Source organism: Dryobates pubescens, chromosome 26, assembly GCF_014839835.1.
Source record: "Dryobates pubescens isolate bDryPub1 chromosome 26, bDryPub1.pri, whole genome shotgun sequence".
Classification (NCBI taxonomy): domain Eukaryota; kingdom Metazoa; phylum Chordata; class Aves; order Piciformes; family Picidae; genus Dryobates; species Dryobates pubescens.
In genome coordinates this window covers 16155625-16169519 of record NC_071637.1, presented here as the reverse complement: position 1 = coordinate 16169519, position 13895 = coordinate 16155625, and the positions used below count along the sequence as shown (strand labels likewise).

At 59.6% G+C, this 13895-nt stretch overlaps 1 protein-coding gene across 1 annotated transcript; it reads right to left on the bottom strand.

Annotated features, from left to right (window-relative positions):
- Positions 1-6626: 6626 nt before the first annotated feature.
- PLAGL2 (PLAG1 like zinc finger 2) lies at positions 6627-9698 on the bottom strand. The gene is made up of 2 exons (XM_009901828.2): positions 9338-9698; positions 6627-7862 (listed from the first exon to the last, which is right to left on the bottom strand). Exons 1-2 carry the CDS (start codon positions 9598-9600, stop codon positions 6641-6643), a joined length of 1485 nt encoding a protein of 494 aa, XP_009900130.2. The 5' UTR covers positions 9601-9698; the 3' UTR covers positions 6627-6640.
- Between the last annotated feature and the right edge of the window lie 4197 nt (positions 9699-13895).

The following is a 13895-nucleotide window of genomic DNA, read 5'->3' as shown; positions in this document are numbered from 1 at the left end:
CCAAGAGCCTGAGGACTCCGACCTCCAGCGTCAGCTCTGCTCCCCCCCAGCCGTGGGGGCTGCCGCAGACACCTGCTGTGGAAGGGGCTGAGGGAGGGTGGGAGTCCCTCCCTGTGGGAGTGCTGCAGCAGGACGTGGATGTGTGTGAGGTAACTGCCAGGGTGGTTTGTGTCCATGGCTCTGCTCCAGCTGCCTGAGGAAGCAGGGCAGGACTCCTCCCGGGAGCAGGGCAGGGACCGCGCGGAGCCCCGCGGGGGGAGGCAGCGGCGCCGCCGCTCCGGTGCCAAGTGCCCAGAGGCAGCCTTGGGCCTGGGCTGTGTGTGGGGGGCTGCAGAAGGGGCTGGGGACAGAGGGAGCAGCCCCCAGGAGCTCCCCCAGGGCCAGGAGCTCTGCTGCTCGTGCTGCTCTCCTCCTCCTCTGAGACTCTACCTCCAGGGAGCAGAGATGGTTCACATCCCCCAGGGCTCTTTGGTTCTTCTCCTCAAAGCGATCCAAGGCCACCCCGGGGGGGGCTGCTGGGGGCTCTGCTGCAGCAGGTTCCCCTTCTTCTATGGCTCAGTGCCTCCAGCAGCCCACAGGAAGCTCTTTGTGAGAGGTCAAAGGTGGTTTTCTCTTGGTCACTTCACCAGGAGATAGGTTCCCTGCTGCAGGTCAGGCTCCCTGTGTCCCCACACCAGCTGGCTTCAGTCAGGGCTCCAGGGCAGAGGTTTGGTTCTGTGGTTCTCTTTCTTTTTCCCTGGTGAGATCTGTGACATTTCTGCTGTTTGGGGTTTTGTTTTGCTTCTTGCTGTGGTGAGCAGCAAGGTCCCCAAAGGACCAGCTGCCAGCATTCCAACCCAGCACTGTCCAAAGCCCTCCCTGCTACCAGCACTGCTCTGCAGCCTTTGAGGGGCTTGGGAGGAGGTGGCTGGGGGGTGGCTTCTTATTGACTCCCAGTTGCCATAAGCTTCCACCAGGTCCTGTGTCTCTTCCCAGTGGCCTTGCACCTTCCTGGGGGGCTGGGGCTACCTGGGAGGCTCAGCTCTGGAGTCCTCCCAGCCTTGCCCCAGTAGCTTTTGTCACTTCCCACCCCTCCATCAGGCCAAAGTCTTAATCAGCCAGGAATCAAGGGTGGCAAACAAGAGCAGAGGCAGTGAGAGCCAAGCTGTGCAGGGGAGCCTTGGCAGTGCTGGTTTTTGAGGTCACTTTCTGAGATTTTGGTTGATTTTTTTTTTGTTGTTGTTTGTTTCTTTGCTTTGGTTTGGTTGGGGTTTGTTTTTTTTTTATCCCTCCTCTCTTCTCTTTCTTGCCCCTGCCCCAGGGGAGAGGCTCAGCCAGCAGGGATTTCTCTCCCTCCTCCTCCCCCCCCACCCCCAAAGTGTTTTCTCTGTATCCTTTGTAATTTTTAATTAATGTATGTATCCTTTGTGTCCTACTGTAAATAAATCTGCCAATGTCCTGTTGTGCTGCTTCTCCTGCCTCCCCCTACACCACCTCTTGGCTTTTTCTTCCCCTGCCCCTTTGTCGGCGTCCTCAGCACCTCCCCAGGTGCTCTGTGCTGTGTGGCTCCGTCAGCAGCACAGCTTGGGATGGGTTCCTCCTGGTGAACTGAGCTGGGCAGCGTGGTGTGGCCTGGGGGGGTTGTAGAGAGGTGGTTCTGCCACTTGGTTCTGGCCAGGCCCCTCTGTGGCTCCTCCCAGGTTCCAGGTCCCTCTGTGGCTCCTCTCAGGTTCCAGGTCCCTCTGTGGCTCCTCCCAGGTTCCAGGTCCCTCTGTGGCTCCTCCCAGGTTCCAGGTCGCTCTGTGGCTCCTCCCAGGTTCCAGGTCCCTCTGTGGCTCCTCCCAGGTTCCAGGTCCCTCTGTGGCTCCTCCCAGGTTCCAGGCCCCTCTGTGGCTCCTCTCAGGTTCCAGGCCCCTCTGTGGCTCCTCTCAGGTTCCAGGTCCCTCTGTGGCTCCTCCCAGGTTCCAGGCCCCTCTGTGGCTCCTCTCAGGTTCCAGGCCCCTCTGTGGCTCCTCTCAGGTTCCAGGTCCCTCTGTGGCTCCTCCCAGGTTCCAGGTCCCTCTGTGGCTCCTCTCAGGTTCCAGGCCCCTCTGTGGCTCCTCTCAGGTTCCAGGTCCCTCTGTGGCTCCTCCCAGGTTCCAGGCCCCTCTGTGGCTCCTCTCAGGTTCCAGGCCCCTCTGTGGCTCCTCCCAGGTTCCAGGTCCCTCTGTGGCTCCTCTCAGGTTCCAGGCCCCTCTGTGGCTCCTCCCAGGTTCCAGGCCCCTCTGTGGCTCCTCCCAGGTTCCAGGCCCCTCTGTGGCTCCTCCCAGGTTCCAGGTCCCTCTGTGGCTCCTCCCAGGTTCCAGGTCCCTCTGTGGCTCCTCCCAGGTTCCAGGTCCCTCTGTGGCTCCTCCCAGGTTCCAGGCCCCTCTGTGGCTCCTCTCAGGTTCCAGGCCCCTCTGTGGCTCCTCCCAGGTTCCAGGTCCCTCTGTGGCTCCTCCCAGGTTCCAGGTCCCTCTGTGGCTCCTCCCAGGTTCCAGGTCCCTCTGTGGCTCCTCCCAGGTTCCAGGTCCCTCTGTGGCTCCTCCCAGGTTCCAGGTCCCTCTGTGGCTCCTCTCAGGTTCCAGGCCCCTCTGTGGCTCCTCTCAGGTTCCAGGTCCCTCTGTGGCTCCTCCCAGGTTCCAGGTCCCTCTGTGGCTCCTCTCAGGTTCCAGGTCCCTCTGTGGCTCCTCTCAGGTTCCAGGCCCCTCTGTGGCTCCTCTCAGGTTCCAGGTCCCTCTGTGGCTCCTCTCAGGTTCCAGGCCCCTCTGTGGCTCCTCTCAGGTTCCAGGTCCCTCTGTGGCTCCTCTCAGGTTCCAGGTCCCTCTGTGGCTCCTCCCAGGTTCCAGGTCCCTCTGTGGCTCCTCTCAGGTTCCAGGTCCCTCTGTGGCTCCTCTCAGGTTCCAGGTCCCTCTGTGGCTCCTCTCAGGTTCCAGGTCCCTCTGTGGCTCCTCCCAAACCTCCAGCAGCTCAACACTGCCACCCAGTTTGGGGTCATCTGCAAGCTGCTGAGTGTCCCCCAGGCACCAGCCTGCCCTGCTGCCTCCTGTTCCCTACCCTAACTGAGCTTAGGACAGAAGGCAGCAGTGTGGTCAGCCCTCAACCTTGCTTTAAACCCAAGCTCCTCTCTGGGACAAACCCTGGGGGGGTTTCCATCACCTACCTGGGGCTCAGCTGCTGTTCCTTCATGCCCAAAGCTCCTGCACCCACCCAGAGAACCACTTCCCAGGTTCATCCTCACCCTGTGGCAGGTTTGACACCAGCATCAGCAGGAGCTTGGCAGCTCTGAGGGCATAGCTCCTAAGGAATGTGGATTCCCGAGGGCTGGAGCTCAGATGCTCCAAGGGCTTGGCCTCTAAAGAGGTGAAAATCGTTCAGAGATTGGCTGCAGGGATTCGTTTGTGAGCTGTTGCTGCGTGAGAAGAGCTCTGGGGAGGAGCAGCTGAGGGAGCTGGGGCTGCTCAGCCTGGAGGAGGCTGAGGGGAGACCTTGTGGCTCTCTGCAGCTCCCTGAGAGGAGGCTGGAGCCAGGTGGGGCTTGGGCTCTGCTCCCCAGTCTCAGGTGAGAGAATGAGAGGCAATGGCCTGGAATTGCCCCAGGGGAGGCTGAGGTTGGAGGTGAGGAAAAATTTCTTAGCTGCAAGAGTGGTCAGGGGCTGGCCCAGGCTGCCCAGGGAGGTGGTGGAGTCCCCACTCCTGGAGGGGTTCAGGAAACCTGTGGCCATGGCACCTGGGGCCAGGGTTTGGTGCCCCTGGTGGTGCTGGGCTGCTGGCTGGGCTGGATGCTCCCAGAGGGCTTTCCCCAACCCAAACAATTCTGAGTTGTGTCCTTTCAGCCCTCAGCAGGCTGCTAGCTGCAGACAGAACACTTGCAGACTCCAAGCTCTGCTGGAGAAGGGGACACTGAATTCATTCCCTAGTGAGCAGCTGGCACTGGTTCCAGTTTGCTGCCCCTGGGCAGGGCTGAGCCTCTGTGCAGCTCTGCTGGTGAGGAAGGCTGTGGGGAAGCAAACCACACGTGAGAGTCATAGCAAAATGAATCCATTTATTCTTTTGACTACTGGCAGGAAAGAGAGGCCTGGCTCTAAGTCCAGCTACTGCTGCTAAAGGGCTCCAGTGATGGCATCTGCTGGGGGGGGGGGGGGGGACAAGGCAGGCCAGAGAGGGGGGAACAGTGTGGAGCAGGAGGAGGTTGTGGGCTGGCATTGCATAAATCTGCTAATCCTACTTGCAAGGGACCACTTCTGACCCTTTTATTGCTCAGAAAGAGAGGGGGAGGAGGGGAAGGGAGGGGAGGGGGAAAAAAAGGAAGGGAAAGAAAAATAGAAATCCTCTTAAGTGAAGGCAGGGATAAGGCTGCAGAGAGCTGACAGCAGTGTGAAACTTTTTCATTTGCACAGGGCACAGGCCCAGAAGACAAGGCTGAGGTATTCCATGGTGGTAAAAGAGGAGAGGGGAGAGGCTGAGCCGCCCCCAGCCCCTCCTTCACCTTTGCTGTGTTAGAGACGAAGGCACTCGTTGGAAGGTCGGAAGGCCACCACCACGTTTCACAGTGGAGAGGAAGGAAGTACTGCATCCCAAGTGGGGAGAGGAGGTCACTGCCCCAGGGCAGGGCTGAGGTAAATAAATCTTTATATTACATTTTGATACAAAAGTCTCTTCTGCAGCGTTGGCTGCCTGGCCCTGGCCCCACCGAGCTAGCTGCTGGAGAATCGAGAGAGCTCTACAGACTCGTTCTGGGAGGAATCACTACGCCTAAATTAACAACAAAAGGCAGCAGGGGCCGGGGGGGGGGGAGGGGGGAGGAGAGCTGGGAGGGGGAGAAGCCTGAGAGCAGCCGAGGCACAGCTCCGGGCACGCCGCGGGCGGGGGTCGGTGGCTCAGCAGGAGGTGACGTGCGCTGGGCTGAGCTGGGAGAGCAGGGAGGGAGCTGGCTGGAGCTGGCAGACAGATCAGAGGTAGATTGGCATTTTCTGGCTTGGTGGGGGGGGTCCTGGGTGGGGGTCCCGGGCTCTGCTGGCCTGGGAGGGTTGCTCCAGGCTGAGGTACGAAGCGCTGTGGGGCTGCGTCCGGGGCCGGATCGACCTCTGGCTGTGCCAGCACCCAGGGAACGAGAGCAGGAGCCGAGACAGCTGCTAAATGGTGCCACTTCCCGGTGCCACCCCCCTGCCCTCGGCAGGCAGACAGTCCAGGAGGGAGCTGGAGCGGGGGGCAGGGAGCAGGGGAAGTGCAGGAGGCAAGGCTGGAGGAGGGGAGAGCAAAAAGGGCAGCGGGAGCGATCCTGAGTGGCTGGGTGGCTGCAGGCCCCGGGCCTCTGGGCCTGCTGGAGCTGTTAGTGTTGGGGAAGAAGCTCCAGATGCCCTGCTGGAGAGCACAGGATGCTGGGACCACTCTTTCCTCCCAAGTCCTGGATGTTACCCTCGTAGGACTGAGGTAAAAGCAATGCCTTTTGAGACTGCTCCATGGAGAAGCCAAGAAGGTACTGAGCTCCCCAGGCTCTGGGGGTAGAACACCCCTCAGGAACTCACCCTCTGTGTCTCCTCTCAAGGGCAGCCACAGAGTGGGGCCTGCAGCCTGTTCTCAGCCCTCCCTAGCACAACAGGACCTGGTGCCCCCAGCCCTGAGCTCCTAACCTTGCTTCCTCACTTGCTTTGGCTTCCAGCACGGATGGAGAACCTGGGGGGAGATGGTTACCAGGGCTCCACCTGCACAGCACAAACCCAAGCAAAGCTGCAAGAGCTGCTCCTTCCCCTTGACATGTGGGGGGGGCTGGAAACCAGAGGGGAAAAGGGAGGAAGCTGCTGAAGTGGTCCAAGAGCAGAGCCATTTCCCCATGGGGGAAGATCATGGTGAGTGAGGAGAAATCAGTGCAACCTGACTTGGTTGTGTAAACAGTGTTCCAGCTGCACCAGCCAGCAACCCAGTGTCTGCTGGTGCCTCCTTGTTATTGTCATGGCAGAGAGAGGTTTGGGTTGTGTAAACAATGAGGAAAACTGTGAGGAGGTTCACCTCCTGCTTCCCCCCCTGCCGGGGAGAGGGAGGGGACCTCGCTGAGCTCCGGGTGTAAACGGTCTCCTTGTGTAACACTGACGAGTGGAGCAAGGGAGAACTCTGTGGAGTAAGTGGTGTGAGGTGCTGGGTGAGAGAGAGGTAGAGGGGAAGGCCTCAGCCTCTTCCCCGCTGGGCTTCCAACGCAGCGGGGATCCAGGCTCCTCCGGGCGGAGGTGTTGGCTGCTGGGCCACAGCTGCAGCCTGCTGAGGTGAAACGGGAGCTGGACTCTTCAGCAAAGTTTTAAGTAGCCCAAGGTGAGAGAGTCTCAGCTCCTTCTCAGGGGCAGTCCCTTCCCAGGGAGGAACGCAGCTGCAGGCTCTCAGGGAAGGGCAGTGCTGAGCGTGGCTCCTGGCTCACAGACTGAAGAGTTGGCTCCGGCGCTCTCCGGGCTCGGCTGCGAGCCGCTGGCCGGCACCGGGGGCTCGGCGTGGGGACAGCTGCTGCTCCAGCCTCCGAGTGCTCTCCCTCCAGGGATCAGGAACCTCCTGTTTGCAACAGCTTGGCAAAAGCTTTTCCCCCCCCCCAGGGCAGCTGTGCCTTCTCAGGGCTCTCCGGGGCGGGGGGGGCCGTGCGAGGGCTGCCCAGCCGCGGCTCACTGGAAGGCCTGGTGGAACCGCGGCAGCGTGGTGGCGCCCAGGCCGGAGGTGAAGACGGGGGGCAGCGAGTGGAGGGGCCCAAAGTTCAGCGAGGCCCCGGCTCCAGGAGACTCCTGAGGTTGATGTTGCAAAGTGGTGAGCAGGGGCTGCGTCTCCCCCTGCGAGTAGCCCATGACCAGGCCCCCCGAGGCCGCCGGGGGGTTGCAGGGAGGCAGGTTGAGGGGCAGGAAGCCCAGGAGGTGAGAGAAGTCCATGTTAGCAGCACAGAGAGCCTCCGAGAGGTTAGCAGGGCTCTTGGAAAGCAAAGCCTCGTCCAGGGGGGGCGGCTGAGGCGAGGAGGACTGAGGCTCGCCGGAGGAGAGAGACAGGCTGCCAGGGAAGTCTGACAAGAAGCTGTCCACCTCGACTTTGGGTAGTTTCTCAGGCAGGTATGAGGTAGATCCAAGCTGATACTTTGGAGGAGGCTGCGGCGGGGAGGAGATGGGAGAAGGCGACTCCAGGGGGTAGCTCATCCCCACGGGGAGGGAGTTGGGGACCAAAGAATGGGGCACCCCCGAGGCGGGCACGCCCTGGAGGTGCGCGCCGTACACGCCCACGGGCAGCACGCCGGGGAAGCTCTTGCCCCCGATCACGTCTCTGGGCGCCACGCACAGCACGGGGCTCAGCTCTTCCTTCACCGCCACCGAGGAGCCGCAGCTCAGCAGCCCCAGCATGTCCACCGGCTCCGTCTTGATCTTCAGCAGCTCCTGGGAGTGGCTCTTCTTCATGTGCCGGGTCAGGTGGTCCTTCCTGCCGAAGCGCTGGGCGCAGTACTGGCACAGGAAGTCCTTCCTCCCCGTGTGCACCACCAGGTGCCGGCGCACGTCCTTGCGGGTGTAGAAGCGCCGGTCGCAGTGGTCGCAGGGATGCTTCTTCTCCTTGGCCCCCCCGGAGGCCCTCCTGGAGTGAGCCTTCAGGTGCTCCAGCAGCACCTGGGTGCTCTCGAAGGTCTGCAGGCAGACCTTGCAGCTGAGGTCCCCGCTGGCGGCGGCGTGCATGGCCAGGTGCCGGCGGAAGCCCAGCTTGGTGTTGTAGTTCTTGCCGCACTCGGGGCAGTGCAGCGCCTCCTTGTGGGGGTCGTGGGTCTGCAGGTGGTTGCGCAGGTGGTCCTTGCGGTGGAACATCTTCTCGCAGTACATGCACTGGTGGGGCTTCTGAGCAGAGTGTGTGGCCATGTGCCTTGGGGGGGGAGGGAAGCAGCAAGTTGAGACCAGCAAGCAGCCCCCACCCCTCCCCTCCCCTCCCCACCTCCCCGGCCAGGAGCCCGCTGGCCGCTGCTTCAGCCTTCTCCCCCTGCTCTGCAGCCCTGGAGCGCCACCGGCACAGATCACAGCGGGAGAGGAGAGGTGTTTGGGGCCACAGAGCCTCTGCAGCTGGCTCTCTGCACAGCAGCTTCTCTGCACACAGCTCTCTGCGCTCCCTACAGGGCACCACCTCCACAGCACTCCCTTGGTTGTCCCCTCAGCTCCTGATCTCTCTGCTGGGGTTATTGAGGGGGGGAAATGAGAGAGAAAGCCCTGGGTGATGAGCTCAGCAGCAGGCACCAGCCTGTGGCAGTGCCTGCAGACAGCCACTGTGGACTGATCTCTCCTTGAAGAGCTCTTTGGATCTTACACTCTCTGATGCTGTGGTTCATCCTGGCCTGGACCAGCATTGGTGTGGCCAGCAGGACCAAGGCAGAGGTTGTCCTGCTGTACTGGGCACTGATGAGGCCGCACCTCCAACCCTGGGGTCAGTTTTGGATCCCTCACTCCAAGAAGGGCATTGAGGGGTTGGAGCAGGTCCAGAGAAGGGCAACAAAGCTGGGGAAGGGTCTGGAGAACAGGGCTGGGGAGGAGCAGCTGAGGGAGCTGGGGGTGTGCAGCCTGGGGAAGAGGAGGCTGAGGGGAGACCCTGAGGCTCTCTGCAACTCCCTGAGAGGAGGCTGGAATCAGCTGGGGCTTGGTCTCTTCTCCCAAGGAACAAGAGGAGTTGCCCCAGGAGAGGTTTAGGTTGGACATGAGGAACAATTTCTTCCTCCTAAGGGTTGTCCAGGCCTGGCCCAGGCTGCCCAGGACAGTGGTGGAGTTCCCAATCCTGGAGGGGTTTCAAAGCCTTGGAGCTGGGGTGCTGAGGGCCATGGGCTGGTGGTGCCCTGGCAGTGCTGGGTTAAGGCTTGGGCTCCATGATCTTAAAAGGTCTTTTCCAACCCAAATGACTCTGTGATCCCATGATTCTCACTTCCTGGTGACCACATCATTGAGTTACTCTTTGCTCCATTTTAGTGCAGAAGCAAAACCTCTGTGTCCTGCAAGGACAAAGCTGCCGTGGGGAACCCTGCTGTGATTCGAGGCAGGGCTCAGGACATGGCAGCTCTGCTCTTGCTTCTCATTGTGTTTTTCAATCTCTGACCTTCACTTTCTGCTTCCATTTCCTCCTTAGTAAAACAGAGAGCAGCCAGAGCCCAGGATAAAGCATCATCTGAGGCTCTCTAGAAGGTGCTCAGAGAGATGCCAAGTACGGTAAGGTCTGGGAGCGAAGCTGCTGTGAGGCACTAGGGGCATTCCCCCTCCTCCACCTTCTCAGAAGCTCAACTCAAAAACAGGAGGGAGGGGTTTTCCCCTCTGCCCTGTGGCAGGGAGCACCGTGGGCAGGGGCACTCGGCAGGTACCTACCTGTAGAGCTTGTACTTGGAGGCAAAGGCTTTGCCACAGTGCAGCTGGGGGCAGTTGTAAGGTCTCTGCTCGCCGTGGGCAAGCGCGTGAGCCCTCAGCTTGTCCACGCCGGCAAAGGAGGTCTCGGAGAGGTCACATTGGCATTTTCCCTGACTTTCAGTCTCTTCTCCTCTTTGCCTGGGGACTAATTTCCAGCCTGTCTCTTCCTCCTCCTGCTTTGCATCTTGAATCCAGTTGGGAACAGTGGGGAAGAATGCCGTCATGGCAGGGCTAGTAGAGCAGGGCCATGTCAAGCGGAACTGGAGCCTGCCGGCGCCTCGCCGCGGGGCCGTCCCGCCGCAGCTTTCTGCTGGAGACCTCCGTGGCCTCAAGAGCAAAACATCTTCACCTGCAACCACAGGAGGCCTGGAGTTAAGACCCCCACCCTGCACCTCGCACCCATGCACCCAAGGGAGGTGAGCATCCAGGCAGAGTGGCAGGCACACGCCGCCGCCTGCACAGACACGGAAACTCCCCTCTGCAGAGCAGGGTTTGCTCTCCTCTGAGCTCTTCTCTGAACTGAAGGCTGTCCAACTTTCTCTGAATTGCAGGGGGGGTGTTTTTGCAGCTCTTAAGAGCCAGCATCCCCCCTCACCTGCACCTGCTCCTGAAATACTGCCACTGAGTGTCCCTCTGTGGCTGCAGACACCTCACCTGCCCCGCCGTGTTCCGCGGCTCGCTTCTCGGCCCCTCTGCCACCTTCTTCCCAGCCTCTTCTCTCCTCCTCTCCATCCTTGCTCCCATGGAATTCCCTTCTAGTGCTTCCCAGAGAAGCTAAGGCTCTCTTGGAAGCTTTTTTTCACCCCCTCTGCTACCAACCTGGTGCCACCAGCAAAGCCACCTCGTTGTAAACCAGCCTGAGTAGTCGCAGACAGGTCAAGAGGGCCAGGAAAGAGAAGCTGCTGCTGTCAGCAACAGGAACCCTTGTTCTGGAAGGTGAGAGAGGCTGCTTCTCAGCAGGCTGTGGTTAGTCACTTGTCTACTCCAGGGTTAGACTCAGCCTCTCTGGATTAGCAAATTTTCTACAGCAATGAGCAATTTTGGGTCATTTTCTTCCTTTCATGCTCTCATCCAGTGAGAATGGAAGCTCAAACCATTTCCTGTTCAACCACAGGCCCCTCCTGGGGGCTTGGCTGGCTCTCAGGGCAGTGAAAACCTGCCCTGAGCTCCCTTTGGCAGGTTCCTGAGCTGTGTTTGTCTTGCTGGTGAGGCACCATGATGGGGCTCTGACTCCAAGGAGGACACTGAGGGCTGGAGTGGAGCCAGAGAACTGGTAAAGGGTCTGGAGAACAGGGCTGGGGAGGAGCAGCTGAGGGAGCTGGGGGTGTTCAGCCTGGGGAAGAGGAGGCTGAGGGGAGACCCTGAGGCTCTATGCAGCTCCCTGAAAGGAGGTTGGAGCCAGGTGGGGCTTGGGCTCTGCTCCCAAAGGAGAAGTGACAGGACAAGAGGAAACAGCCTCAAGTTGCCCCAGGGGAGGGTGAGGTTGGACACTGCAAGAAAACTCTTGCTTTAAGGTCCTCAAAGCCTGGCACAGGCTGCCCAGGAGGGTGGCTGAGTCCTCATCCCTGAGGGTGTTTCAAAGCCACAGAGGTGTGGTGCTGAGGGACACAGCACCAGCCTGGGCAGTTAGGGAAGGGCTGGACTGGACCCCAGAGGCCTTTTCTAACCAACCTCATTCTGTGATTCCCTTGATGGTTCTACCAACACCTGAGCTGCTGAACAGTCACCTGGAGTGACACCCTCAGGAGAGAGCTCTTTCACTGAGCTCAGCTGCCTGAGAAACTCTTCTTAAAATAGCATCAAACCCTCAAGCTCTTTCTGCCTCCAGGATTGCTTCAGAGGGAGGAAGTTCCTGCCTGCACATCAACACTGAGTGCCAGTTGTGGGCAGGATGTGCAACCCTGAGGGGACCAAGCAGCCCTGCTGAACGTTGTGAGCAGCTCAAACGACAGGAACTGCAACCACACCATGGCTCCCAGGGCCAGCCTCGGGGTGGGAAGCACTGGGAACCAGGCCTGCTTCAACCCACTGTGTCACTGGGAGCTTTGCAATGCCCAGAAGGGACAGAGTTCAGCCTTGTGGGGGTTGAATCAGAGCAGCAAAGGACTGGAAGCGCTGATGTGCCACTGTGGCACAGCCTGGGGTGGTGTGGTGGCTGCTGATGCCCTGGGGTTGGAAGGAACCTGTGGAGAATGAGTCCAACCTCCCCTGCTAAGGCAGGGTCACCCAGAGAAGGTCACACAGGAACACAGCCAGGTGGGTTTGGATGGCTCCAGAGATGGAGACTCCAGCAGGGCTCCATCACCCTTCAGTTACAGAAGTTCCTCCTCATGTTTAGATGGAGCTGCTCACATTCCACTTCGTGCCCACTGCCCCTTGTCCTCTCACCAGGCACCACTGAACAAAGCCTGGTGCCCTCCTCCTGCCACCCACCCTTGAAGCATTGATGAGGATTGATGAGTTCTCCCCTCAGGCTGCTCTTCTCTCAGCCTTGCCTCCTCACAGAGCTGTTCCAGTCCCCTAGTCGTCCCTTGCAGGCATCTCAGACCATGAACATCCCACCTCTGTCTGAGGTGGGTGCTGGAAAAGATGAGTGTTGTCTACCTGCTGCCTCAGAGCTGCATCTGTGTGCCAGGAGCCTCTGCCACCTTCACCAGGGAGTTGCTGCTTTCCCTCTGAACAAGCTCAGCCATCAGGGCCAGTTTCAGAGCTACCTGCAAGGAGACAGAGTTTGAGTTTTGCTGCTGTTGAGAGCGAGGTGCAGAGCAGAAACCCAACTAAACTGAGTGAAGCTGTTGTAATCTCTGTGATCAGGATCAACTGTCATCAGTTTCCTTTCAAATCATAAAGGTGTGGCAAGCAAAAGAACTCTGCCTGTGGGGGTCTGGGTCTAAATTCACCTCCTAGGTGGAACAAAAGAAGCTGAGGATCTTGCATGGGACCAGTGAAACACAGCAGCTGTGGAAAGCCAACAACATAGAATCCCAGAATGGTTTGGGCTGGAAGGGACCTCCAAAGGTCACCCAGCCCCAACCCCCTGCACTCAGCAGGGACATCCTCTCCTGGAGCAGCTTGCTCAGAGCCTTCACCTTGAACAGCTCCAGCCATGGGGCCTCAGCTCCCTCCCTGGGTAACCTGTGGCAGTGTTCCAGCAGCCTCCTGGGGCACAACTTGTCCTGGTAACTCAGTTCTTAGTAACATTTCCCCCAGGAAGGTTTCCAAGGTGCTCCCTGGGCACTGTAATTCTGTAGTTACCAAAGAAAGGGTCACTGCTGTGTGGAAACCACCAGCACTTGTTCAGAGAACACTCACCTCAGGGTGGAAAGCTGCTGAGCTGAGGAAGGTTTGAACTAGACCTGGAAATGTATCTCCAGCCTACACAGCTCCAGAAATCTCAGTAAGTCACTCACAGAAACCACCCCTGAGGAGGAATCTTCCTCTGCTTTAGTTCTACAGAGGTCAAGAGGCTGGGAGGGGTGAATAAGGAGAGGGGAAATGACACAACCCACCCTCCAAAGACAGAAAAGTGGACACCAGACCCAAATGCACAGCATCAGCTTTGCCAGTGTCACAGCTGGGAGGTAAAAATCACTCTCCCATCTCCCTGCACCTCTCCTATTGACCCTTTCCCCACAGTTGTCCTACAGTCACAAACACAACTCTCATGCCCCTGTAATTCCCTTAGGAAAACCATTATTTTCTAGCAGTAAACACCTTTGTCTCTTCCTAGACACATGGATTTTTACACCCAAACTGACTCATTTCCCTAGCTGAGCTGCTCAAGCCTCATCATCCCTTTCTCCCATTTGCTCCCTTACAGATATTGGACAAGCTCTGCATAAAATTTGTGTTTACTTTCAACACCCCCCCTACAAATCCCCAAACCCTCTGCCCCTTTCCCATGAGGATACAGCCACCTACCAGCTCCTCTTTCACCTTCCGTTTCCCTGACACGACAACAGACAGGATTTTTAAAGCCCTGAGCTTCCGGGGAAGCCCCAAACACACGGGTATGATTTATTCATGCTATGACCCCCCCCTCTTTTCCCCGCCCCGGGACAGAGTGTAGAGTGCTGCTTACGAGCGACTTGCAAACACTGGGACTAGCTGGGCATCCCCGCCGTCGGCACCGGGAAGGGCAGGGCAGCCCCGGTGGATGCGATGCCAAGGGGAACACACGTGCCCACCCCCACCTCCCCGTTACCCGTTACCATGGCGCAGCCTGGAGGGGAGGGAAGGGGAGAGGCGGGCCCGGCCTACGCTCCCTCTTCCTCCTCCCCCCCCCACGCCCCCCTCTCGCCCGAGCGGGACGGTGGCGCCGCCCCTCACTCATTCCCCCTTCCCCCGGTGCCACCTCCCTTCCTCCCCGCCCCGCACTCACCCCGTTCCCCCGGGCCCCGCCAGGCGCGGCTCCGGCCCAGGCCCCGGCGGCCCCATTGTGCGGGGCATTGTGGGAGTGACGTCGCCCTCCCACTTCCGGCCCGGCCGGGGCCATTTCCGGGCCGCGGGGCACGCCGGG